The following is a 27,559-nucleotide window of genomic DNA, read 5'->3' on the forward strand; positions in this document are numbered from 1 at the left end:
AATGTACACAGTTATGATTTAATAAAAAAATTAAGTTGAAAATTCCCTGGCTCCATCCTAAATATATTACCCACTTTCAAACTCTGAGGGTGAGATACCGAAATATGCATTTTTTTACGTGTTTACCTGGTAATTCTTAGACACATTAAAGTTTGAAAACTGAGTTTAGAGGTTTTTATTCTTTTTGTTCTTTTGATCTCTAGACCATTAGCCTTCATCTATCTGTTGTAACTAGAATCTTCACCACATCATAAAAAAGAGTTACTCTATTCAGAGTACAGTCATTAAAACTAGGTCAAAGGCAATGTAAATACAGCCTTCAGTTTAACAAATGACATTACTGTACTAACATACTGATTTCTATTAAAACAAACATAAGCCATACATGTTATTCATTTCACTGGTAATGTGTAGGACTAGAATAAAGCCCAAAAGAGGTAAAGATCTAACTAAGTACCAAAGAAGAAATTAATTATTTGGCTTTCCATCACAGGAATATATTTTTGCTCCAAAATGAATGCTTAAGGAAAAATAACTCTAGGCATCATAAAGACAACTGTTCCTTCATGACTTTCTATAGAGCTCTCTATGAGCCAATATCTGGAAGGAGAATCTTCTGAGTTTTTAGGGATAGATTTTTCATTATTAGGTCATCATGTTTCATTTATGTATCTTTCTGTTAAAGTGCTAAAGTTACTTTGCTAGCTGTTTAAACCATGTGTCTAATTTTTCTTACACTACAGAATTTCTTTTCTAAAGCAAATTCACTAAGTATTACATGTTTCTAGTGTTGAATTACTGATCTTCACCATAATCCAGAATACTAGTTTTTACATTATAATTGGGCCATGAGAAGTTAATAGACATTTTATACCAATTAGACCATGCAAAATTATTGTAAATGAATGAAATACTGGCTCAGCACCTGTAGCTCAAGTGACTAAGGTGCCAGCCACATACACCAGAGCTGGCAGGTTTAAATTCAGCCCAGGCCTGCCAAACAACAATGACAACAACGACCAAAAAAAAAAAAAAAAAAAAAACAGCCAGGCATTGTGGTGGGTACCTGTAGTCCCAGCTACTTAGGAGGCTGAGGCAAGAGAAACGCTTAAGCCCAGGAGTTGGAGGTTGCTGTGAGCTGTGATGCCACGGCACTCTACCCAGGGCAACAGCTTGAGGCTGTGTCTCAAAAAAAAAAAAAAAAAAAAGAAAGAAAGAAAGAAATAGATGCTTGAGAACATGTAACAAAAAACCATAGATATTTAAATAGCTCCTAAAACTTAATTCAGTTTAATCAAAGTTTCAATATAGAACCTAGAAATTACAGTATATTTCATTTAGCATAATTCAGAAAAATGCATATGTTAATAACTAATAATAAATCTTGGAAAATATAACTGAAATACAAAATACAGAAATAGATGGTTCTCAGCTTAAAAAAATACAGGTAAATTATTATTTCGATCTTATACCAGTCTGTTGGCCTGATACTATTATAAAAGAATTTATCCTCAGATAACAGGGCAGCATAGTTTATGACAATGATCTACCTAAAAGCTCATTAAAGTCTTTTCTCTTGAAGTAACATTCAGGATCAGTAGTGAGTAATCTGATGAGTCTTTAGGTCAGCTCCATTTTTAAAACTGCCATAACAGAGGGCTTTGCTGTCATATTATAAAAATCAATTAGAGAAGGTAAGGCCACAAGGAAAACTAACATCACTCATCACCCACCCCTGGCAGCTGAAATGATTTTTCTTCTAAGCTTGGATGATCAGGAGCTGTAGTCATACTGTAGGGAAATTAATTTAGTTTCCATATTTTGAATTCACTTTCCTTGTTCTGGTGACCTAAACACAAATTACTTTTAATCAAGGTTGATATGTTATTAATACAAAGAAGGATCCTTTTTTTTTATTAAATCATAGCTGTGATTTTTTTTTAAATCAACTTTAGTGTTTTTCACCAATGTTTGGGGTATAAATATAGGAAGGTTACATATATCATCCTTTCTTTCTGGATTCTTTGTCCACTATAAGGCATTGTACTGAGCGGTGAAGACAATAGATTCCACCAAACACAGCACACATCCTAAAAAGACAGTAGAAAAATGAGACTCATGATAATTGGGTTAAAAATTAACATAAAATAATTTCCTTTTAAGTATCTCCTTTTTATAATTGGTATTATTGCAAAAGCATTATGGTAATTATTTTCTCTATCTTAGTAATAAGAATAAATCAGAGGTAAGATTAAAATCAATTTTTTTTTTTTTTTAAGACACAGTCTCACTCTGTCGGCTAGACTAGAGTACTGTTGCATTAGCTTAGCTCACAGCAGTCTCAAACTCCTGGGCTCAAGTGATCCTCTGCATCAGTCTCCCAAGTAGCTGGGAGCATAGACACTGGCCATGATGTCCGGCTAATCTTTCTATTTTCTAGCTGAAGGGACTGTATCCTTTCACTAATGCATTCATTCATCTTTCCCAAATGTAAGGGACTGTATCCATTCATTTGTTACCAAGTCCTAGCCAAATGTAACTACAAAGGACACAAGAGACTATATATACCCCTAGACAAAGGATAGAAGTGGAGACAGTCTTTCTGACTGTGTCTTTCCATCTGCCAGGAGCTCTGGTGCTTTTTCTGTATTTCTCTTTGGCTAATAAATACTGTCTTATCACTGCTCTGTAGTCTATGTGTTTGTTCTTCAAATCCACAAGACCAAGGATCTACTGAAGAATGAAATTCTGGTAGCACCTTAAAGGAGTATCTTTATTTGCCTGGGGGCACTGGGTTACCAGTCTAACAATATGGTTTAGAGCCAGGGTTGGCCATACTAGATAGTCTTAGGGTGGGGGATGGTCATGTCAGAAAGGCCAAAAGTATGATTTAGGGGAGGGTCTGTGGGTCAAATATAAATCAGTCAACTCCAGAGAGGCTAGAGACTGAAATCAAGCCCAAGGGCAATTAAGTCATGCCTATGTGATAGAACTCCAACAAAAACTCTGAACACTGGGGCTAAGATGAGCTTCTTTGATTGGTTATCCTCATGTGTATTGTCACACACTGATGTTTGGAGAGTAACACAGTTCTTATTCCACAGTGAGAAGACAACTGGAAACTCCATATTTGAAAACTCCCTGTGCTCCATTCTAAGTACCTCTTCTTCCCTTGACTGGTTTTAATCTATAGCTACTCCCTATATTAAAATCTATGAGTATAACATCTCCCAATGAGTCCTATGAATCCTTCTATTAAATTATGAAAATTGAGGATGGTTTTACAGAACCTCTGAACTTGCAGTCTTGCCAGGAATACACCCTCTAACTTCACTGTTGTCTACCTTCTGATATCATAAAATGAAACGCTATAAGAAATTTAAATGAGTGAATTACAGCCCCTTCTATCAATATGGAAAATGTCAAAAGCATGAAATTGTAAGTTGTGGAAGAATACTTTCAGAGTTATAGCATTCATAAAAACTCTTAAAATTTTATATGCAAAGTAATAATACATATAATTTTAGAGTATGTACATATGTGTATGTGTTATGTGTGTATGTGTATCTATACACACACATATATATCCATATACCCATGTATACACACACACTATATATATATATATATTGCAGAATCATTTAAGAGAATTATAAACACCAAATTCAGAATAGTAGTCCCCTCTGGGAAGGGAGGAAGTAACAGTTACATTGAAAATTTCAATTGTTGGCGGTGCCTGTGGCTCAGTGAGTAGGGTGCTGGCCCCATATGCCGAGGGTGGCGGGTTCAAACCCAGCCCTGGCCAAACTGCAACAAAAAAATAGCTGGGCGTTGTGGCGGGCGCCTGTAGTCCCAGCTGCTTGGGAGGCTGAGGCAAGAGAATCGCGTAAGCCCAAGAGTTAGAGGTTGCTGTGAGCCGTGTGACGCCACGGCACTCTACCCGAGGGCAGTACAGTGAGACTCTGTCTCTACAAAAAAAATAAATAAATAAAAAAAAAAAACTGAAAATTTCAATTGCTCAGTTTCTTTAAAATCTATACAATTAAATGCAACAAAATTGTGAGATGGATATTCTTTATATTATTCTTTGTACTTTCTGAAATAGCCTTAAATATTTTATAATATAAATAGATTATAATTAATGAAGTGACATTCTATAAATATAGCATACATAATATTTCTATTGTCTTTCTAAATTAAATCCCTTTAGTAGACATGTCCTACAGCTGTACAATATGTTAGAGGTTAGCAAATAATTCCTTCTGGAATAGAACATCACTGTTGCAAGGAAATTGAGGATTTTTTCCACTGAGAAATTTAGAATCATATAATAAAGATTATATTAGAACAAGACAGGAAAATTTTATGGACTTTAAAACCTGTTAAGACTACAAATTTTATCTATGACAGGTATAAGGTATTTTCCTTTCTTGTTAGTCTTTTTCACTAGTCAAATATCAAATTATGGGAAGTATTTATTAACTTTGCTGCTACACCTGGTACTATTTGAGACATTAGACTCTATCAGATTCTAAAAAGGGTTAGAAAAATAATCTGTTGCAGTGTTTAGCTACATTTGCCAAGTGGTGTTCTCTTATTGATAGGGGAATACTCAAGAAGTGACATTAAGAAAGGGCCTTTAAGGTGGTAGGAGGAAAACCCTGGCCTGCTGAACCAGGAAGTCTGGAGGGCCTATAAGAATTTGATTATGAAGTAACCTAGGTTATCAATGACCTATAGAAAAGACAACCAATGACAAACAGAAAAGTGCAATACTTTCCAGAGGTGTCAAGCAGTCAATGAAAGACTTGCAACCAATTTCAAATGGAGAGGATATTTTTATCCCTGGAAGACTTTGCCTCTGAACCTCTCTCACCTTTTCTCCTTCTTCAGTGACACCCACTTCCAACTCTCTTTGGAAGTGCTCTAAACTTTCTCTTTGTTCTTCCTAGATAAAATTTCTCAGGTGGTACCTGTGGCTCAGTGGGTAGGGCGCTGGCCCCCACATACCGAGGGTAGCGGTTTCAAACCTGGCCCCCGCCAAACTTTAACAACAACAACAAAATAGCTGGGCACTGTGGCGGGCACCTGCAGTCCCAGCTGCTTGGGAGGCTGAGGCAGGAGAATTGCCTAAGCCCAGGAGTTGGAGGCTGCTGTGAGCTGTGATGCCACAGCACTTTACCGAGGGCGATAAAGTGAGACTCTGTCTCTTAAAAAAAAAAAAAAAAATTATCTTTGCTGCTTAAAACTTGTGCAGGTTACTTTTGCTCTTTATTCATACTACCTGTGTCACTCCAGTTTGACTTCCAGTTTCCATTCACTTTTGCTTTCAATTGCTGCCTGCCTTAGTTGAACTTTCTAGCTCAGTCAAGTTATCTAACCAGTTCAACTGGGTTTGGGGAGCTAGAACTCCCAACCCCTAACAATAAATGATATAGAGGAAGTTGATGTGATCAAGACAATCAGCCCCATCTTTACTATCAATTTTCCATCAATTAGGAAAGAATCTATATGTACATAAAATATTACTGGTTCATTACACATCAGTAGGCTGAATTATGTTAAGACCCCACAATAGACCAGCAAGTTAAAACTACAGACCATATAACTATATTTTCATTTGCCTAGGTATATCTTTATGCTATGTGAGTGGTTTTCATTTGCCTAGGCTTATATTTATGCTATGTGAGTGGTAGCACCAATGTTTCCAAGCTCCTTATAAGCACCAATAGATGAGCTGTTACCAACTGACTTACAGAGTTTTTATTTTTTTTCTTTTTTTTTTCAGTCAGATGGTACACGTTTACACACACATACACACATAGAGAGAATTAGGAAATCTTAATCTTATTGTGTCAATTCCCCACTGGGGAAAAACAATTTTTTAAATGGGTTTCCCAATTTCAAGAAAAACAAAGGAATTAAATTCAGAATCAATTGGAAGTTGTATATGGCTTAAAAATTACAAAACCCTATTACCTAGACTATTAACATAGTATCAAAAATTAACTAAAATTAGTTTTATTTTTTTTCTTTCTTCCTTTTTTTTTTTTTTTTTGAGATAGAGTCTCGCTCTGTTGCCCTGGGTAGAGTGCTGTGGTGTCTCCCTAGCTTACAGCAACCTTAAAATCTTGGGCTCAAACAATCCTTTTGCCTTAGCCTCCTGAGTAGTTGGGTTTACAGGTGCCCACCACAATACCTGGCTAGTTTTTTTTTTTTTTTTTTTTTTAGTAGAGACAGGGTCTCACTTTTGCTCAGGCTGGTCTTGAACTTCTGAGCTCAAGCAATCCACCCACTTCCACTTCTCAGAATGTAATATTACATGCATGAGCCAATGCACCTAGCCTTAAAAGTATTTTTCTATAAATACTTTCTTTCATTAAATACTAAAATGTTCATGATATCTGTTACTTTCATATATAATATTATGAACCATTCTTTTGTTTGAAAATTAATTTTTATGATGTTTAGGTTAAATGGGGCCTCTGAAATATACATTTAAATATAAAATGTAATAGAGGTCTCTATTTTAGTAAGCCATCAAAAAATGGCCTGGTTTTCAATAATATGATTTATTAATAGAGAATATACTGAGAGAGGATACCCAGAAAAAGTGAGGTCTAAGAAAACAGAAGACTTCTCAAGGAGACCTCCAGGATACACCTACAAAGTCCTAACCTGTGGTGACTCAGCTCGTGGGACTTTGTAGAAACTTAATTCCCTGGGACCTAGAAACTAACACTTGTTTCTGTTTCTGTAAGAGCCTGTGGTTCTGTAAAATCCCAAGCCTTCTTCTACAGCCTGAATCAAACTGACCAGTCAGAAAGGTACCCCTGGGCCAGAACTTTTTGACTAGGGATTAAAAGGCAAAAACTGAGCCAGTTGGTGAGTGCAGCCATTTCAAACTCTTCTGTGCCTTTGCTCCACCAGCTGGAATAAAGCCCTTCCTCTTTTAAACAGGGTGTTTGGGTGCTCCTTTTCTCCACTGGGCCTTACTGCCACTTGTCTTACTGCAACAATATATACCATATGGAAGAAATAGAAAAGTATAAAGAATGTTAAAAACTGGCATAAATAATGGAACATATGTATTATACAGGAAGAAATCTAATAATGAGACACAATTATGATAATCCAACTAAATTTCTTCCTAATTTTAAATTATTAAATTGTAAAGGTATATACTTAAATGTGCTTATACATTTTTCATACCGCTTTTCATTAGGTTTTATCTTCCATATCAGTTTTGCCTATTATAAAATGCACATATGTGTAGTTCACAATGGTGGTGTTTGTTCTCTTTCTCATCTCTGTATTTTCTTCATGTATATTATGCCCAGGTGACACAAACCGTGGCCTGTAAGAAGTTCCACACTAAATGAATGTAAAGATTCCTCTGTATGATATTCTTAACAGTCATTCCAATTGTCAGTCTAAAAGGTTTTAGTTAGGTGGAATGATTTAGGAGATTAACTTTTGAACTAGAATGTTGTAATAGGTCACTGAGTTATGTTGATTATTTAGAACAGGAGTTGATGTGGTCTTTGTTTGGACTTTTATGTATAAAACTGTAATTTTGGAAATGGAAGAACAGAAAAGTCTTGGAGAAGCTACTCTCACTCTCCAGAATCCCAACCTTCTGAGAAATAAAGTTTGGTGGACTTGTTCCTATCTCTGACTATTGGCTGACAGTGACAGATGGCAGGACCCTCTTCATCTGGTAACATTGTGACTAAAAGGTAAATATTGTGCTGTGAACTTTTTGGAAGTAATAAGGATCCACATGACATGTTTTCTTCTAATGCATTAAATGGCAGCCTAAGCAGTTGTTCTCAACCTTCTTAATGCTGCAACACTGTAGTACACTTCCTCATGTTGTGGTGACTCCAACCATAAAATTATTTTCATTGGTACTTCATAACTGTAATTTTTCTTCTGTTATGAATCATAATGTAAATATCTGATATGCAGGATGTATTTAGGCAACCCTGTGAAAGGGTCGTTCGACCTCCAAAGGGGTCACGACCCACAGATTGAGAACCACTGACCTAAGGGTTAACAATTATAAGATACCTGAAGATGGCAAAAACTTTTGGGATGCCAGTTAGGCTCCAGGTTTGGTGTAGTTTGTAGCAGCCACCCTGGTGCCCTGATGCCTAGACAGGTACCTCTGTATGACTCCCTTCTATAGGGCAGTATAGAAACTAGAGGTAAATAAGAAAGTATAAGTCTTAAGAGACTTACCTTAAAAAAATCTACAAATGTACAGATATAAAAATACAGTAGGTAGTGCTGCCTTCCAAAAAGTCACTACATATACATTTGTCTTTTCTTTCTTTTTTTTTTTTTGATATTTGGTATCTTTTTTGAAGCAGAAAGTAGGAGAAAGAGAAACATTTGTATGGTGGATGTAAGAAGTAAATGCTGCATTTTGCTGTACTATAGGGTATGCCTCCTGGGATGGCAAAACTGGGCAATGTATGTCACAGCATCATCTCTCCCCAACATTTTTGTTAGGACTCAAAGTATTGGCATCCAGCTCAGCTATTGGGCTGTTCATCCAAAACTCAATGCTTTTTGAAAAGCAGCAGCTAAATACAGATGTTCCTTGACTTATAATGGGGCTTACATCGCCGTAAACCTATTGTAAGTTGAAAATATAAATGGGTTTATCAGAGCATAACCACATCATATGCTGAGGAGCACACTAAATGTGTACTGCTTTTGTACCATCATAAAGTTGAAAAATCTTAACCTGAACCATTCTAAGTCAGAGACTGTCTATAATAGGCAATAACTCCTATAATCTCAGGAAACAGACATGTTCTTACTAATGAAAGTCAGGCCTGATCCCCTCCTATAAGCTCTTTGAATTCTTTATTTTTTGATATTTTACTCTATTAATCAAGACTCTCAAAAATGCCCTCAAGTGAGTGCTCCACTACATCCCAACCTCATTCAAAATGGTCTAGTTTGAGTAAAATGGCAAGCCTACTATTACCAGTCATGAGTGACAGAACCCAAGGAAGCTTGGTTGGCAAATAGTAATCACCAAAATAAAAACTACCAACATAATAATTAAAAATAAGAAGTTTTCTAAAAATAAAAAAAACCCTGCCATGTCACTACAAGTCAAGTGCAAAATCTCAGTCATGATATACAAACTGCATAGAAATCAGCTCTTGGAGGTGGTTGTAAAATCAATATGGATCGTCTAACTCTGTAATAAGACCATCCAGGTTCCTTTCCTGATTCCCCTACTGACCAGATGTTTGACAGTGCTTCAAAACTCGAGACTATAAAATAGGGATAATAATATCTAATGAATAGAATTACCACATGGATTAAATTAGTACATGTCAAGTGCTTACTCTGTGCCTAGTATATGGTAAAGTTACACGTTATAAATTATTTTAGTTATCAACTTCTGTAGTAAAGAAGAAAGTTACTGCAGATTGTACCATCCATGTGGAGTTTGTAGGCTACATTGCTGTTACTATATGAAGATCTACCTCCAGGTGTTCAAGGTCTGTGGTTTCTATCAAAAGTTAAGCAACCTGGGCACCTGGTAAATTCAGCTATTTTCTGTGGAAAGACCTGTGACAGTTCTAAGAGAAGGATTGATGCTGATAGCAATAAGAAGCATTGAGTTTTATTCCTTTGTTCCCAAATATTTATGGAAATAGGCCTACTATGTACCAGAGATAGTTCTGGGTACTAGGATACAAAAGTAATCAAAACAAATACTGTCTAGCTGTTACATAACTTGTCTAGTGCAAGAAAAAGACAACAAATAAGAAACAAGATAATGGTAAATAGTGATAAGTATTATGAAAAAAATAAACAGGATAACGTGAGAGTGATATGGAAGTTGAACAGGACAGACTCTTTTAGGAACTGATATTTGAGCTGAGACCCAAGCAACCAGAAGAAACTGGCCACATGAAGGCAAGGAAGAATATCATAAGAAGGAACAACAAATTTCAAAACTTAAAGTTGAAGTTTGAGGAAGAGAAATGTACCAAATAAATCTAAAACACAGTGAATAAGTAGAAATATGATGTGAAATGAAATCATAGAGATAGTCAGAGGCCTAATTATACAAGGCTTTGAAGGCCAGGGTGAGGACCTTAAATTTTACCCTAAGTTCAATGAGAAATTTCTAGTTTTTTATTGTTTGTTTGTTTTTGAGACAGAGTCTCACTTTATTGCCCTCGGTAGAGTGCTGTAGCATCACATGGCTCACAGCAACCTCCAGCTCTTGGGCTTAGACAATTCTCTTGCCTCAGCCTCCCGAGTAGCTGGGACAACAGGTGCCCACCACAACACTCAGCTATTTATTTATTTATTTTTTTTGCTGCAGTTTTGGCCGGGGCTGGGTTTGAACCTGCCACCTTCGGTATATGGGGCTGGTAACCTACTCACTGTGCCACAGGCACTGGCAGAAATTTCCAGGTTTTTAGAAGGGCACCAACATGACCAGATAAGTATTTTTGTAAAGATGAGTCTAGTTGCTTTGCATAGAACTGTCACAGGGACAGGAGAGGAAGCTAGTTATGTCTTCTGTAGATGAAGAATGAAATGATCATGACCTGAAACAAGGTAGTGGCAGTACAGAAAAAGAAGTAGAGAGATTGGGTACATATTGAAGACAAACAGCTGACACGAATTTCTGATGGAATGGGTATAGAATGGAGATGTCCTCCTGAAACAAGTTTAAGGTAATTTGTATATTCATGAAAGCAGCCCCCCCGCAAAAAGTGAAAATGTTGCAGGAAGACAAGGCCCAAAGGAGAGAAAGAGCATACATACACCATGTTTATAAGAGGAAGGGCTTTATTTACTAGCTGGGAGCTTACAGCATAGAAGAATTCCAAATGACTGCATTCTCCGACTTGCTTGGTCTTTCCCCCTTTATCGACAGTCAAAAAGTTCCAACTCATAGGCACCCTTCTCATTGGCCAGTTTGAATCAAGCGGTAGATGCTATTTCAGTCCCCACAGAACTACAAGATTTCACAGAAGTGGAAATTTCCAAGTTAAGTTTATAAATTCCCAAGAGCTGAGTCACCATGGGAAGGACCCTGCAGGTGTATCCTTGTGGTCTTCTTGAGAAGACCTGTTCTCTTAGACCTCACCCTTCTCAGGTACCCTCTCTCATAACAATCAAATGCAATTGTTCAAGTATGATAGTTTTCTTGTGCAGGTATTGCTGTACAAGAAGGATACTCAGGAAGCACTCTTACTCCACCTGGAGGGTGACTATTAGAGACAACTAGTTGTTACTAACCTTGACAACCACTATATTCTGGATTTTCATCAGTATTACTACTTAATACTCTGGGTACTATTTTCTAGCTAGAAGGGCATAAGGAATAATTTCTGTGCCTTTAAGGAGTTAGCACAGACTTAAAAAACACAGGAGTGTAGATAATCCAAGAAATGATCTGGTACAAGTATCTGAGTCCAGTGGTACTTCTGGTGAAGATTTCACACTGAAGGAAGAGGTTGTGGGCAGATGGTTTGCCCTTTAGGTATTGCTGTTTTCTTGGAAGGCATAATCATGATCTTGAAAATGGAACACATAGGCTTCGTAAAATTTGCTCCAAGAAACAGCCTCTATTTTATAGATCTTAGCCATGTATTGAGCTTCTTCTGTTCTTGTTGACATTCTATATATGATAAGTTAATTTTTTGCAGCTTTTCCAGTTGTTACCTTAAATTTAACCTTCTATAAGAAAGTCACAATAAAACTATATATTGGATGACAGAAAAAGATATATTAATAACTGCAATAAGGGTCCAGAATAAATTAGCATAAATTATGGAACACAAGCCACTACTCATCATTAAAAAATAAAGCCTTCTAAAATATTAGCCTTCCAAAATCAGTTAATATGCTTGGGTCACAACCTAGACTCCATATCTATAGTTCATGTTTATAGTGTCTCCGTGGTTTGTACAAAGGCCAGAACCACCATTCTAACTTTTTTTTTTTTTGTAGAGACAGAGTCTCACTTTATGGCCTGCAGTAGAGTGTTGTGGCCTCACACAGCTCACAGCAACCTCCAACTCCTGGGCTTAAGCGATTCTCTTGCCTCAGCCTCCCGAATAGCTGGGACTACAGGCGCCCACCACAACGCCCGGCTACCACCATTCTAACTTAATGCTTCTTCAGTATAGCTTATCACAATGTCATCAATGAAACTTATAGTAGGAGAGTACTAGTGTTTCCTGACCACTTCTTAAACATGCTAAAATATAAGCTAAGCTTTTAATAAAATTGAATTTTTCAGTTTAAATACTCAGACTAATAGTCCCATCTTTATAATCAGCTACATCTTAAGCAAATTTGTTTAAAAATAGGTCTTTCAGATGCCACAGAAAAAGCCCTTGGCTGAAACTTTGTGGTGTATCAAACAAGTCTGTAGGAAACCTGTTTACATTGTTAGATTTCTTTTGATCAATCTCCTTTTCTGGTTTGATATTCTTCATATAAGAAAAACTTCTGGTTTGAATAATCCTTATGTAAATACTTGTTCCATTTTGATGTCTGGTCTTGAAAACTAAAATTGTACACATGATTCAAAGATAAAGAGGCACCTTAAATCCAGAGAAGAACACAGTGTTATTTCTAATGCCCTTCATGGCTATGTTCAACACTGTGCGAATCTTTCTTAATGCACAAACAAAAATATCTCAAAATAGTGTCTTTAGGGAAACCTATATAACAGGAAACAACCTGTTTATAGGTTGAAAAATATGTGCAGAGACCATCTTCTTAAGACAAAAACACTCATGGCATTTTCCTGTTTTTTTTTTTTGCAAGGCCCTTGTGAAACAGTACCTAATGATACTCACCAGCTTAGCATTTTACTGTCTACAAGTTCTCAATGTCAACTATATATTAGAAAGTGGGTTGGAAATGAGTTGGGGAGTTGCTATACTAACTCTCCAATCATTTATCAAAAAGTCTATTTTTTTTTTAAAGGAGAAAAAGCTAATCACTGATTCTTGAGAAAGTCTACTGTAACGTCCCTACATGCAAGAAAGAGCTCAGTCCTCTTGTACAGGTATTACTGTACAAGAAGAGTACTTCCTCTCGTACAGGTATTACTGTATAAGAAGAGTACTCAGGAAGTACTATTTCTCTACCTGAAGGGTGACTATTACAGACAACGAGTTGTTACTAACCTCGACAACCACTATATTCTGACTTATTTATTTTTTAAAGCCGTCTTTGGTATAAAATCTTATCAAAGGTTTTTTTTTTTAAATCCAGATGTTCACTGGCTCTCCCTTGTTCACACCTTAATTATGCCTCTCAAAGAACTCTCTTAGATTGCTGAGGTCTATCTACCTCACAAAAACTATGTTCTTGCCTCCTGTGGGTTACATGTTCAAGAATTTAACCCTTTAGCTATTTATTACAAAACTGGCTGTCGGGTTGAAACTATGTATCCTCTGCACCTTCTCCACTCTGCAAATCCACTTATTTCCTTTAATCACTCCCTCTCAAATTGAACCCGGGTTGAAGACTGTTAAATTTTAAACTAAGATGGTTCACATTAAAAAAAAGTGACCCAGGCCTCTAGGATCACAGATACTTTCACATTGTCCCTTTGTTAGCACATGCCAACTTACATGATAAACCCTGCAAGCCTTCCCAGCTCAAAGGTTAATGATACCAACAAGGGACTGAAGGTGTAAGTGTCAGTCATGATTCATCCAGGGCTGTGTATAGAAATTACTCATTATCAACCAACTAGCCACCTATAAAAGGGTCTTGTACTGCATCAGTTTCACAGTAAATACAAACATATAAGTCATATATTTAGCCCCCTGTCAAACATATAAGACAAATGATACATGTGTAATAATTAGATAAAAGTAAAAGACTAAACTATGTATTAGAAACTACAAGTACAATAAGGGAGTTTAAAGAGAGTAGTGAGCATGCATTGGAGGAGTTACAGAATTTCACAGGAGGAGACCTTTAAAACACTTCAACTGAGTCTCTGTTATTGATCATGATAGAGGTTAAGATATTTGCCTAAAGCATACAGATTCTATTAATAGCAGCCAGAGGTAGTGGAAAAAATGTGATGACTTGCCAAAATCAAGCCCTGAAGAGGAACAGGGTAGATATATTTCTTTTTCTTTGTTGGGGGGGATCTCAGAAAGTAGGAAAATATGAGAAATATGGTAAGGTAAGAATGTGTACACATACCAGAATGACTGAATGGATGCATAAACTGGGGAATGACACAAAGGAGCTGAATAATGAAATATTAGTGGAAGAGGTGAAAAAGTAAGTTGAAGTGCTCGTAATTGCCACTCAATGTTACCTGTCACTTTGATGAAAGAGGAGGAAGGGGGCAAATAGTACAAGCAGGAAGGTGTCTGTGAGTTGTAGGAGGAATCCACAAAGTGGTAAGTCCTGGAATGGAATGGAAATAAGAATGGGAAATGAGGAAAGCATAACTCCAAGAGACTAAGAAATGATAATTAGGGCAAAGTTAAAATTTAAACCAGGGTTTCTAGCCTGTCAACTTGTAAGAAGAAAAACACCATCAGAGTGCTCGAGGTTTCCTTAAGAGGTACTCAAATTTATATAAAAAGTCAAAATTCCATTCTAGATTTCTTAAGTTGTAGGTAGATGTACAGTATAAATTTACTACCTGACACAGATGCTAAATATGAGTTTGATACAATGAAGTAGTATTCTAAAATAGCCATTATAATATATTTTTTAAATTCAGCTTGGTGAAATATATCCTCTTAAATATACAAATGGAAATTGTTTTCTTATGGCAAGGAGCTGACAATTGGGATATATCCAGCCTGTAGATATGTTTTGTTTGATCTCACAGTTTAAAAAATGTTGAACAAATAATCTGCATCTCTGGCTTCACTGCAAAAGAGCAAAATCTGCCCCTGGCAACACTGGACCTGCAGTTGAGACTTACAGCCACATAATAGTTGTTCCCTTTGGTGGGCCTATTGTTCACTGTGGCCTCTATGATTCCCTGTTGTTCTTCCAACCCATTTCACATTTGTTTTATGACCTACTTGGCTCCTCTGAACATCTATAATGGCAACCCTTATACCTCAGTTGTTCACTAAGTTTTATTCTGATATTTACCTTGTCAATGCTCTATGTTAGATGATATTCAGGATGTTGACATTAAAACTTAAAATATAGGATCTTCCAGACTTAGTATAAATCTAAATGTTCCATTCATTTTTACTATCTTTAGAAGATAGGGAAAGAGAGAAAGACATTTAATGCACTGATGTAACCACAGTTTATTTTTATAAAAGCCAGTAGTGTGTTTTCATTTCCAATTGATTATAACAAGTTTATAACTTGGGAAACTGTAAGGCTAGATTTACCTAATCTTCTTTAGATTTTTAAAAAAGTCTGAAGTCAGAACAATATGGCAGACTACAGAAATATCTTTAGCAGCCACTCATGATGATAACAGGGAGAGAGGATTCTAGCCACCTCTGGCTGGGGTATCCTGACCAGAATCATTTGCAGGCATAGAGTAATAGCAGGGGGATCTAGGAGCCAACAAAGAAGGTGGGAGGCAAGAAGGAGGTCAGGAGCAGTGAAAGACCAGAACAGAAGGCAAGTGATTGCAGCACTCCGGTGGCATTCTAGAGACAGAGAAGGCCTGTCCTACAGCTGTGTTATTGGATGTTGGTACTCCTCAGAGCTACCTTAGAAGACCTTAAGTAAGCGAGTGAACATGAACAACGCCCAGTGCCCGGGATTGAGTCAGTGAGTGGGGTGGAGCTCTTATCCTTTGGCTGCTAACAGGGAGCCACCATTGTGGCAGGGCTGCCTGGGAGGAACAACCTGAAGAATCCTAGCATGAGGCTGGTTCTAGTGGGCATGGTAAGCTAGGGAGCCACCCCTCGGGGGAGTTGGGCAGATTCTGCTACCTTAGAAAAGCCCCTTTGTGGCCAACGGGCACTGTTGAGAAAGGTTGAGGCATGTCTCTTAAGTGGCCTGGCAAAACTTGAGGGCAAATAAATCAAGAAGACAAGACCAGGTCTGCCCAGCAACTAGGTAGTGGCTTCTTTCCCACCCTTTACAAAGCAGAATCAGCAGCGTAATTAGTGTCTCCTAACCCCACAGTTCCATCTGGTGTCCAGTAAATATATTGGAATATATTGTATATTATTCCTTCAATTTTTTTTCTCCTAGAGTGTCTTATTTTTTGTTTGTTGGTCAGTTGTTACTGAATTTTTATTTGTTCATTATTACTTTTGTCCATAGTAAGGGCTCCGTTTTTGTTATGGTTTTTCTGCTCCTTTTATTCTTTCTCATTTCAATTTTTTTCCATAGGAATGTTTTTGTTGTACTTTATTATGGTTTATTACATTTTTATTTTTTCATATTTGATTAATTATTTATTCATTTTTAGTCAGAGTCTCACTCAATTTCCCTGGGTAGAGTGCTGTGGCATCATCATAGCTCACAGTAAACTCAGTCTCTTGGGTGTAAGACAACCTATTTCCTAAGCCTTCTGAGCGGCTGGGACTACATGCATGTGCAACTATGCCTGCCTGAATTTTTATATTTTTAGTAGCAACAGGGTCTCACTTTGACTCAGGCGGTCTCCAATTCATAAGGTCAAGTAAACCACCCACCTCATCCTCCCAGAGTGCTAGGATTATAGGTGTGAGCCACTGCGCCTAGCTATTTTTCCATTTTTATTTTCTTCAATAGTAAGGATTCCATTTTTGGTAGATTATCTACCCCTTTTATTCTCTCTTTTTAATTTTTTTTCCTTAGTCATTTTCTGTATTTTGTTTTGCTGGATTTTTACTTTTCATTTTTACTTTCTTCAGTAGGAAGGGCTTCATTTTCGCTATGGTTTTTCTACCCTTTTTATTGTTTATTTCTTTTCCACTTCTCTCCTTTTCTCTCTCTTTGTAGAGAACTTTCCTAATTTTCTCATCTTCCAAAAATAAATTTCTCAAACAACAAAGATATCCCTTTCTTTTACATCTTCTTTAATTTTATTTTCTATTTTCTTTATATACTTTTATCATTTTTTTTCTGATCTGCTTTATTCTATTATATTCCATATTCAATTAGTGGGACAGAGCCTGATTCTGAGAACTGGGCTGGGATGCATCATGTTGCTCTGGCTCAAGGAGACCTTGAGCCTCTACTCTAGGGTGTCCTTTTAGCTTTGGCTTTTGGAAAGACGGTTTTGGTAGGTCCCCACTGCAAATTACTGTTGAGGTTTTTGCATATTTTATGGAGGTGGGGTATTGCTTTTGCTTAGGCTGGTAAGGAGCTCTTGACCTCAAGAAAACCACAGAGCTCAGCCTTCCAGAGGCCTGGAATTGAGGGTGTGGCTCAACACACCCCGTTGAACACCACTATTTCTGTCTCTTTCTTTCTGTTATTCTTCTCCCCTTGTTTTCAAATTTTTTCCTTTTACCCTCCCCCTTTTATTTTTTTCTTTCTATTCTCCCTTCTTGCTTTTTACTCTTCAATTACTCATGGTTCTATATCAAAGGACACTTAACTATCCAAGCAGAGATACTAGGTAATTTAAAGAAAAGAAGGAAGCAAAAGGAAAAAGTAGGGGAAGAAAGTGAACAAGAAGACCTTCCATTTTATTCTGCAACACCATTACTAGGCATCTGCCTAGAAGGAAAAAAAAAAAAAACATTTTATCATAAGACTATTTGCACTACATTGTTTACTATAGCTCAATTTACATTCGCAAAGATGTGGAAACAACCTAAATGACTATAAACCCAGGAATGGATTAATAAACTGTAGTATACATGTACCACTGAATACTATCCACCCATAAAAAAAGATTGAGACCTTACATCTTTTGTATTAACCTGGATGAAGTTGATCACATTCTTCTTAGTAAAGTATCACAAGAATGGAAAAGCAAGTACCCCATGTACTCAAGTCAACTAATACATGCCCACATAAGTGAAAAACTCAATTCAATTCAAGTTGAGTGGAGGGAAGAGGAAGGGATGGAAAAGGGATTAGGCAGGGTGATTGGTGTGCTCCCATTTAACGGGCATAATGAGGCGGTATAAGGAACACCTCCTAGGGACAGGACACAACTACTATAGTCACTATATCTAATAAATGCCAACATTGTAACCTAATTCTTCATACCCTCAAATTAACCTGAAATAAAAAAATAAATTAAATCAAATTAAAAGTCTGCCTATGAAATGACAGGCAGTGATAAAGGAAAGTTTAAAGCTTATTCTGAATTGCTCTCACTTAGAATGCTCACACATTTTAAAATTCAGTTATTTATTGTTTAATACCAAATAATCTCCACACTTTTCCCATGTTTTGGAGAGTTCTGAAATTAACAATGGAAATTCAAATAGGAAAGAACAATCACATTTATTTGAAATTAATATATGGGTCTAATGACAGTAAAATTTTCCTCACTTGTGAGCACATCTTTCTTTTGTCATAATTAAGACTGTTCTAATGATACTTTCAAATATACAAAAATAATTATCTGAGCAATACTTAAAAAATGACAAGTTGTTTTATAATTTTACAAAGTCTTTTTTTTTTTAATAAATTCACTTTATTTCAAGTGTAATAATTGACTGCACAAAGCTGGGGCTAGAAACTTGTTTTAGTATCATCAACTGTAAGACAGGAATAGTTAAGACCTAAATATCCCACCCAGGAAACTGTAAAAAATATATAGTTCAATGGCAAGAAATTTCCAATTTGTCCCATTTTAATTCAAGTTCAACAGATCATTAGAATTCATGGAATTAGTTTCTGAGAAATATGAAGAAATTAGTCCATTGAAATATATTTTTCCTGTTTAAGTTTTAATTATTAAACTGCCCCTTTAATATTTGTTTATAACAAGCTCAAGGAAATTGACAAGAGCAACATAATATCCATATAATATATTATCCAGATAATTGTGTATATATGGAATATAACTAACTCTCTGATACTATTAACCCTAAGCAACAGACATTTGAACCAATATAACTCTAATTAATTGATTACTATTTTTACATAATGAGGCAGATTTTACTGAAAGAGAACATGGCAACACCGTGCTTCATTTCAACTTTGCCTTAGTGACATCAAATTGTATTATAGATAAACTGAGAGTTGTGAAAAATGTTGGCTGGTAGACAACATCCTACATAGCCTTTAAAAAAGCAATTTCAGTTCTTATGAAAGTAGGAATGGCCTGGGGGAAGACTTCATGAAGAAGACTGCCATGACAATGGCAACAACAACAAAAATAAACAAATGGGACTTCATTAAACTGAAAAGCTTCTGTACAGCTAAGGAGATAATAACCAAAGCAAAGAGACAACCTACACAATGGGAAAGGATATTTGCATATTTTCAATCAGACAAAAGCTTGATAACCAGGATCTATAGAGAACTCAAATTAATCCACATGAAAAAAGCCAACAATCCCTTATATCAATGGGCAAGAGACATGAATAGAACTTTCTCTAAAGACGACAGACGATTGGCTAACAAACACATGAAAAAATGTTCATCATCTCTATATATTAGAGAAATGCAAATCAAAACAACCCTGAGATATCATCTAACCCCAGTGAGAATGGCCCACATCACAAAATCTCAAAACTGCAGATGCTGGCGTGGATGTGGAGAGAAGGGAACACTTTTACACTGCTGGTGGGACTGCAAACTAGTACAACCTTTCTGGAAGGAAGTATGGAGAAACCTCAAAGCACTCAACCTAGACCTCCCATTCGATCCTGCAATCCCATTACTGGGCATCTACCCAGAAGGAAAAAAATCCTTTTATCATAAGGACACTTGTACTAGACTGTTTATTGCAGCTCAATTTACCATTGCCAAAATGTGGAAACAGCCTAAATGCCCACCAACCCAGGAATGGATTAACAAGCTGTGGTATATGTATACCATGGAATACTATTCAGCCATTAAAAAAAATGGAGACTTTACATCCTTCGTATTAACCTGGATGGAAGTGGAAGACATTATTCTTAGTAAAGCATCACAAAAATGGAGAAGCATGAATCCTATGTACTCAATCTTGATATGAGGACAATTAATGACAATTAAGGTTATGGGGGGGGAAGCAGAAAGAGGGATGGAGGGAGGAGGGTGGGGCCTTAGTGTGTGTCACATTTTATGGGGGCAAGACATGATTGCAAGAGGGACTTTACCTAACAATTGCAATCAGTGTAACTGGCTTATTGTACCCTCAATGAATCCCCCAAAAAAAAAAAAAAAAAAAAAAAAAAAAAGAAAGTAGGAATCGGAAGTTGTAATTTTTGTAATACAGCTGCAAAATAATAGGATCTATCAATAACTGAAATTTTGACAGCACTATACAAAACGATTTATAAGTTTGTATATAATGTGATTATTCTCTTAATTCTGATTACTGCTTTAGCTAATAAAATTGAGGTCATTTACAAAATACATCTTCATTACATTTAACAGAAATTAAATGCCTCCAAATAGCTGCTTTCCTTAATTAAATACTAATAAATGTAATGAGAAAGAAGACAGGCTTCAGGATTATTGAATCTGTTGCTGTAAGAGAAATATACTGTGTGGATACAATTTATCCTATACAAATCTAACAAAATAGAAAGTGTTCATTCAATATCTTTATTTTAAAAATAGAAGAGTTACTTTATACATAGTCATTTATACTAAAGTTATAAAATAAAAACCAAACTGTATTAATGCTTTATAATCTTTTTTTTTTTTTATAGAGACAGAGTCTCACTGTACCGCCCTGGGGTAGAGTGCCATGACGTCACATGGCTCACAGCAACCTCTAACTCTTGAGCTTCCGCGATTCTCTTGCCTCAGCCGCCCAAGCAGCTGGGATTACAGGTGCCCTCCACAACACCCGGCTATTTTTTTGTTGCAGTTGGGCGGGGGCTGGGTTTGAACCCGCCACCCTCGGCATATGGGGCCGGCGCCCTACTCACTGAGCCACAGGCGCCACCCGAAAACATAAAGAATCTTTAAAAATATTTTCCGAATTCCTAAGTGCAAAATGTAATACAATGTTTTAGTTTCTAAAATTATATATGTGGAATGCTGTAATGAAAAAAAAAAAAAAAACAGTAGGCCTTTGCCTTACCAAAGTTTTTCCTAAAGGTGACAAGAGACTGTTTCTGTGTCTTCAGATAAATACTAGGCACAAAGCCCTGACAAGTCGGAGGGAGATCAGAGGAAAAATTACAAGCACTCACACTGATATATTATTCTCATTTAATCTATTTTTGTACATAGAATAATATGTGTCCTGGAGTTTTAGTTTCTTATTTTTTGAAAGTTCCCCCACACCTTCAGCTGAGGTCCTATCATAAAAGCTGTTAAATCACACAACTACATTAAACCAATAAAGCCATTTAAATATGACACATACTTTCTAAAAGAAGTAAAAGTAATCTTCAAACTCAGGAAATAATAAATCAAAAGATAGAAAGCTTGAATATAAGAAATTAAGCAAGCACAGCAATGTTGCCTAGAGAGCAACATTCTCTAAAATCTTCAAAAACTCATGTCTCCTGACCATATCCTGGTATCACAACATAGTCAATGCCACCAGCCTTAGTGTCCTTACCTGACCACCACACTTCTAAAAGGGCATCCTTCCCTACCCCGATAATAGTCACTACCTACTCTATCACTCTTTTTTTTTCTTTGCAGTACATTCACTTTCTCAAATTGTATTTCTCTATGCTGTTCAATAGTTTTCAACATTCCCCTACTCCTACCAGAGACTTTTTGTTTTTAAAACTGTATCCCTAACATCTACAAAAAGCTAGGATAAATACATTTAGTATTTATTTAATTCAAATTTTTATTATAAATTGCATATGATAAAATAGAGAGCATGCATATGTAGTCAATTGCCTTCTTACTTTTCATGTAATAAAATACTAGCTTTAGGCCTTTGGTAAAAAACTCCTTGTTAACCCATAGCTAACATGCCTTCAAACTGCTTGGGTAAGTGTGAGCATGTGCATGTGTGCATACATAGACAAATCTTATATGGCTACTAAAGAATGTTCTAATTTGAAAATGTTATTAGTGGTAAAAAAAAAAAAAACACACAACAAACTATCCCCACTCTTACTAAGCCTCTTATGTGACAAAAGTACTTATTTGCAGGGCAGGTTTAAGGGCTCAATCTGCAGCTAGAGAAAATATTCATTTTCAAAGGGGACATAGTCAATGGGTAGAAGAAAGATAAATCGGAAACAGAACAAGACTCCAAAATTCTCCAAGGTCTAAATTCCTTTTTGTATTTCTTTTAAGGGTTTGTTTATAAAGACCCATAATGTAGGAAAGGTTGCTTCCATTGAAATGTCTGGGGTCTCATATAATAGTCAGAATAGCTAATTCTTTACTCTTAAAAAAAGTAGCATATAAATATCAAACTGTTTTGTATTCCTAAATTCCACTTTGATGATTTAATCTGAGATCTACTACCATCTTATTCTCAGTGTTCATGTGAACATTGTTATAACACTCAAAAAGAAAAAAATACAATACAAAGAAAAATAAAACAGAGAAGAGGGAGAGAGAGAGAGAGAAAGAGATCTCTTTTCTCATAACTTAATTTCTTTAACATATGTCATGAAGTCATCACCTGTTATAACTCTTCCTATAATGTGAAATTCAAATTTTTACCATGTTATAGAAGGATCAGAGATTCTTCATTTGCCAATAAACTATGTAAACACTGAAAAAAGACATACTTGAGACACTGGAAGCCACAATAGGGGGAGAAAAAGGTTTTAGACTTTTCAAACTTAAATAACAACAAACTTGTTTACAAAATGATACTTTACATACTGAACAATCTGGAGGAATTGGTTTAGCTTTAAGCATTAGAATAGTATTGACACTATGCATAAATTAAGGCTGGGTTACTAATAAGATTGTAGTAAAAATAAAGATGATGAGCTTATGAAAGCCATTTTAAAAAAACAAACCAGAATGAATCAAGGCAATGTTCTTTTAAGAGACAAGGTCTCACTGTATCAATCAAGCTGGTGTCAGCCTCCTGATCTCAAGCAACTCTTCCTCCTTAGCCTTCCGAGGAGCTGGGACTACAGGCAAGAGCCATTATGATAGCTTGAATCAAGATAATTCTGATAAATTATCAGTTTAAATTTTATGTTCCTCATACCTTATTTAATCGAAATTCTTTATCAGAAGCATGTATTATTTATTAAGAAAAAATATTTTATTTCAGGAAAAAAGAAAGAAAAGTTAAATTGTTATGGGGTACAGTCAGAAATTGTGTTGTAAGAAGTTAAGAAAGAAAATACCAAAGAGTATGGCTCAGCGCCCTTAGCTGAAGCAGCTGGGGTGCCAGCCACATACACCAGAGCTGGCGGGTTTGAATCCAGCCCTGACCCACCAAACAACAATGACATCTACAACCAAAAAATAGCTGGGTATTGTGGTGAATGCCTGTAGTCCCAACTACTTGGGAGGCTGAGGCAAGAGAATTGCTTAAGCGCAAGAGTTTGAGGTTCCTGTGAGCTGTGACACCACGGCACTCTACCCAGGGAAAAAGCTTGAGACTCTGTCTCAAAAAAAAAAAAAAAAAACTACCAAAAAGTAAACAGAATACTATATTTTATAAGGCACTGAAAAAATACACCTGTTCATTTTATTTATGATACTAAAATATGTAAAAATCCAGAATCATAGAAAGCTGTATTTCATATATCTTAGATGCTATTTTTTCTTCCTCGAAAGATATCTGAAATTATAATTTATTTTTTTCTTAAAACAAAAGAAAACATACATATTGGCTGTTAGTAGGCCAGCTTTCATCTAAAATGATCAATAAAAACTATCACTCTGATGACTTACAGATCTATTGTGAGTTTCATGATTAGTTTAATAATATAATTGACTCAACCTTGGTAATCTGAGAAATAGTGCTGTGCCTAAAACTAGGAGAAAAACAGTGGTGTCAGAGTTGGACCTATTTAGAGCCTACAACATTTTATATCTATACCAAAGACTGTAAAAACTGTGTATACATCCCTGGCAATGGGTGGGTCAAACATGAGAATGTATCCATCATGTATGTTGAAATAGGGGCTGAGAACTGATTGTTTAAATATTGAATTTGTGACAACACATCTCACTGTCATACCACAGTGAGAACCTCAGTGCTGTCCAAGTACCTTAAAAAGTATGCACCTGTCCTTTTTACTGTTAATTTTTTTCTTTTTTAAAATTTCAGGTTAATGTGAGAGTATAAACAACCAAGTCACAATATTTGAATTTGCTAGGTAGAGTCCCCCTTGTAGTTAAGTCCCACAACCAAAAGGTGTGCTGTACACACCTACATTGTGCCCATTCAGTGGGAGCACTACAAGAAACCCCCTTCTTTGTTCCCCCTTGCTATTTCAAAATACAGAAGCTATTATCCAAACTGGCATAACAGAAATAAAGCCATGTAGTTTTGAAAACTCAGCTTTGTATTACTAGGGAAAACATCTCCACTTATGCACCATATTACCCATGGTTCCTTTGATATCTTCCAGGAGTAAAAATTGCATAAAAACTGAAATTTAATCCATAAGTTTGATAGATTAATATTTCTTATTCTTACTATATAAGGGTAGTTAAAAAAACATTCTATAGGTAAAATTTCTATAATTAAGACTATCTCCACAAAGAATGACAAAATTAAACAGAAAAAAATACTTTTTTTTTTCCAGTGGACTATAAATGCCAATAAGAAATGTGTTTATTATGGCTTTAAAAATACCAGTTTCAAAGTTAAAAATGTCCAGTGAAAATTTTTTGTACTGTAGTAGATTATTCAAAAATAATGTTTCTTTTTTCATGTAAGTGTTGATGTTATTATAAAACAGAAACTGAACTGGACATAAGTAGTGTAGTCTGATTATGACAAGAATATTTAAATTAAGGGGTGGCAAGATGGACGACTGGAAGAAGCCTCTGACAGAAGCTCCTGTTCAGAGAGAAGGATAACATCCAGAAAGTATCCAATTGAGCTGAAGACAGGGTGCCGACCTGAGAGAGAAGGTAGATAACTGCAGGTCACCCCTGCTGAGGCAAGCTGCAAGTCCAAGACAACAATCCTCAGGTACAAAACTCAACAGAAAGGAAAAGTGCCCGACCTCTTCCCAAAGAAAGCTGGGTTCTTTTTTTTTCCTTTTCCGATCGCTCTCATTTGCTCCTGTGGGTTTTCTTTCTTTTTTTTTTTTTATTAAATCATAGCTGTGTACATTGATATGATCATGGGGCATCATTCACTAGCTTCACAAACTGTTTACCAAGTTTCACATATACCCTTGTAAGATGCACCACTCCTGTGGATTTTCTACAGGTGAGTAATGAACTGAGGAACTCTTGTCTCAACCCACAGGTGAGAGCAGTAAGAAGTGAGGACTACTTCCTCCAGAGGGACCCTGCGGTGACTCTGAACATTCTCTTACCAGGCAGAAAAACTGAACTAATATTTTCTCTGCCATTCTGAACTTTCAGTCCACTCTTTCCCCCTCACCGGATAAACCAGATCCCTAATCCCTGCAGAGACAGAGGGAGGAGGCTCATGAGCAGTGCTCACCCAGCCTGCCTGACCCAGTGCCCTCCCTGCTGCCCGGCCAGTCCCCCACACCCTCCCTGTCTCCAAACCATGCTGTGGGTCCCGAGCTCAGCCCCTGGTACCCTCCCTGTTTCTGCATCACGCCTGCCCGACCAGAGACTGCTGAGGCCGAGAACTGCAGCCCGCCTATATGGAGATGGCTGAGGCTATGCACCATGCCCTGCAGGTCTGGAACGCTGAGGCCGCATACTGGGCCCTGCTGAAGCCAAATGCCATGCCCGCCCTGCCTCAGCACCAGGCCCCTGCCCAAACAAAATCACCAGTGGAGTAGTGCTCTCTTTGCTGAAGTCACCAGCACTGGACACTGCTAGAATCACATGCAGCATACCCCACCCTGATGCTTAGATCTGTGTGCAGCACACTACTGGAGCTGCTCCTACAGCCAGAATTCTCTGGCTATGGCAGTGGCAGAGAAGCTGTTCAGGGGCACATACCACAAAGATCCAGCAACAATAGAGTGATGATGCTAAAGTCTAATCTTGGAGAAACACCCACCCAACTCTGTGCACTGCCAGAGGAAACCAAAACTCACTCTATAGGGATATTGGTGCTACAGAGCGGCAGGGGCAAAGGCGCGATGGCTGAGGAAGATAAGCATTTGCTGGCCTGGTACCCCCAGGATTAGACTGAGACTAAGTGGAACACTCGCCAGTGGCTATTGAACACGCGAGGCAGGCAGGCCTCAGCTCCACCTGCTGGCTGGTAGCCAAGGGCAGTGGCCGGGCCTCGGGGACATTGACCTTCCTTTGACTCTGACAGGTGCTAAGCCCTGGCACTTCGCATTATTGGAGCAAGCAGGATTGTAGCCCTGTGGGGTCACCAGTGATTGGGTGTGAAAAAGGAACAAAATGGAGAAAGAGACTCAGACCCATGGTCCTACTGTACTACCGGATGGGCCTTTCTGACTTGCTAGAGAACCGGAGTGAGCCAAATCTGAGCAGCCAGTAGACCTCTGCTATCTAGCTGCTGGAGACCTTTCAAACTGTCCCATCTGAGAGTTTGAACTGACTGGGTCAATTGGTTCAGAACCCCTAACTTGGGACAATCACCCAAGGACCCTCTCAGGTGATACACTGGTTGTGTAGTAACAGGAAGGGTCAATGTTCCAATTCCAGTTGTTGTCTGGGGAGGTGGGGTTTCTTTTCTTTTTTTTTTTTTTTTCTCAAAGAACCAATTTTTATTTTTATTTTTTTTCATTTTTTCTTTCTTTTTTATTAAATCATAACTGTATACATTGATATGATCATGGGGCATCATACACTCGCTTCATAAACCATTTGACACATTTTTATCACAGTGGTTAACATAGCCTTTCTGGCGTTATCTCAGTTACTGTGCCAAAACATTTATATTCTACATTTACCAAGTTTTGTGGTGCATCTTACAGGGGTATTTGAGGTGGGGTTTCTTAATTGCTTGTATGTCTTCATAGCTAAGACTTCACCAGAGTCACTGATCCACCAGGATCAGACAAGAAACAGTTGAATACAAGACTGAGCCACCTAACCCCACCACACCAAGCAGGTTTCCCCAGCCTCAAACTGTAATACTGTACAGGTCCTCTGCAAAGCTAAAGGGGAAAAAGCTGCAGTCATCAGTCCCAGATCCTTAACAAAGGGCTGGTTAACCACAACTCCAGGAAACGCCAATCCAATCTCACCTTACCAGACTACCTAACCAACAGTGAAAAACAATCATGAGGTGGAATCAGCAGAAAAACTCTGGCAACATGAACAATCAGAATGGATCAAATTCCCCAAGAACCAATAAAGAAAACACAGCACATTTCACAAACAAATGGCTGAGGTGTCAGAACTTGAGTTTAGAGATTGGATAGAAATAAGCTCAACAAAATGGAGGAAATGATGAAATTAG

At 37.1% G+C, this 27,559-nt stretch overlaps 1 protein-coding gene across 1 annotated transcript in view; it reads right to left on the reverse strand.

The window, feature by feature from the left end:
- The window catches only part of CHM (CHM Rab escort protein), a 122,767-nt gene that overhangs the window by 19,730 nt on the left and 75,478 nt on the right, over window positions 1–27,559 (reverse strand). The window contains 2 exon segments of the mRNA XM_053579042.1: window positions 1,998–2,090; window positions 14,348–14,439. Of these exon segments, the coding sequence (XP_053435017.1) occupies window positions 1,998–2,090; window positions 14,348–14,439 (185 nt within the window).

The sequence above is a fragment of the Nycticebus coucang genome, chromosome X (genome assembly GCF_027406575.1).
Source record: "Nycticebus coucang isolate mNycCou1 chromosome X, mNycCou1.pri, whole genome shotgun sequence".
Taxonomy (NCBI): domain Eukaryota; kingdom Metazoa; phylum Chordata; class Mammalia; order Primates; family Lorisidae; genus Nycticebus; species Nycticebus coucang.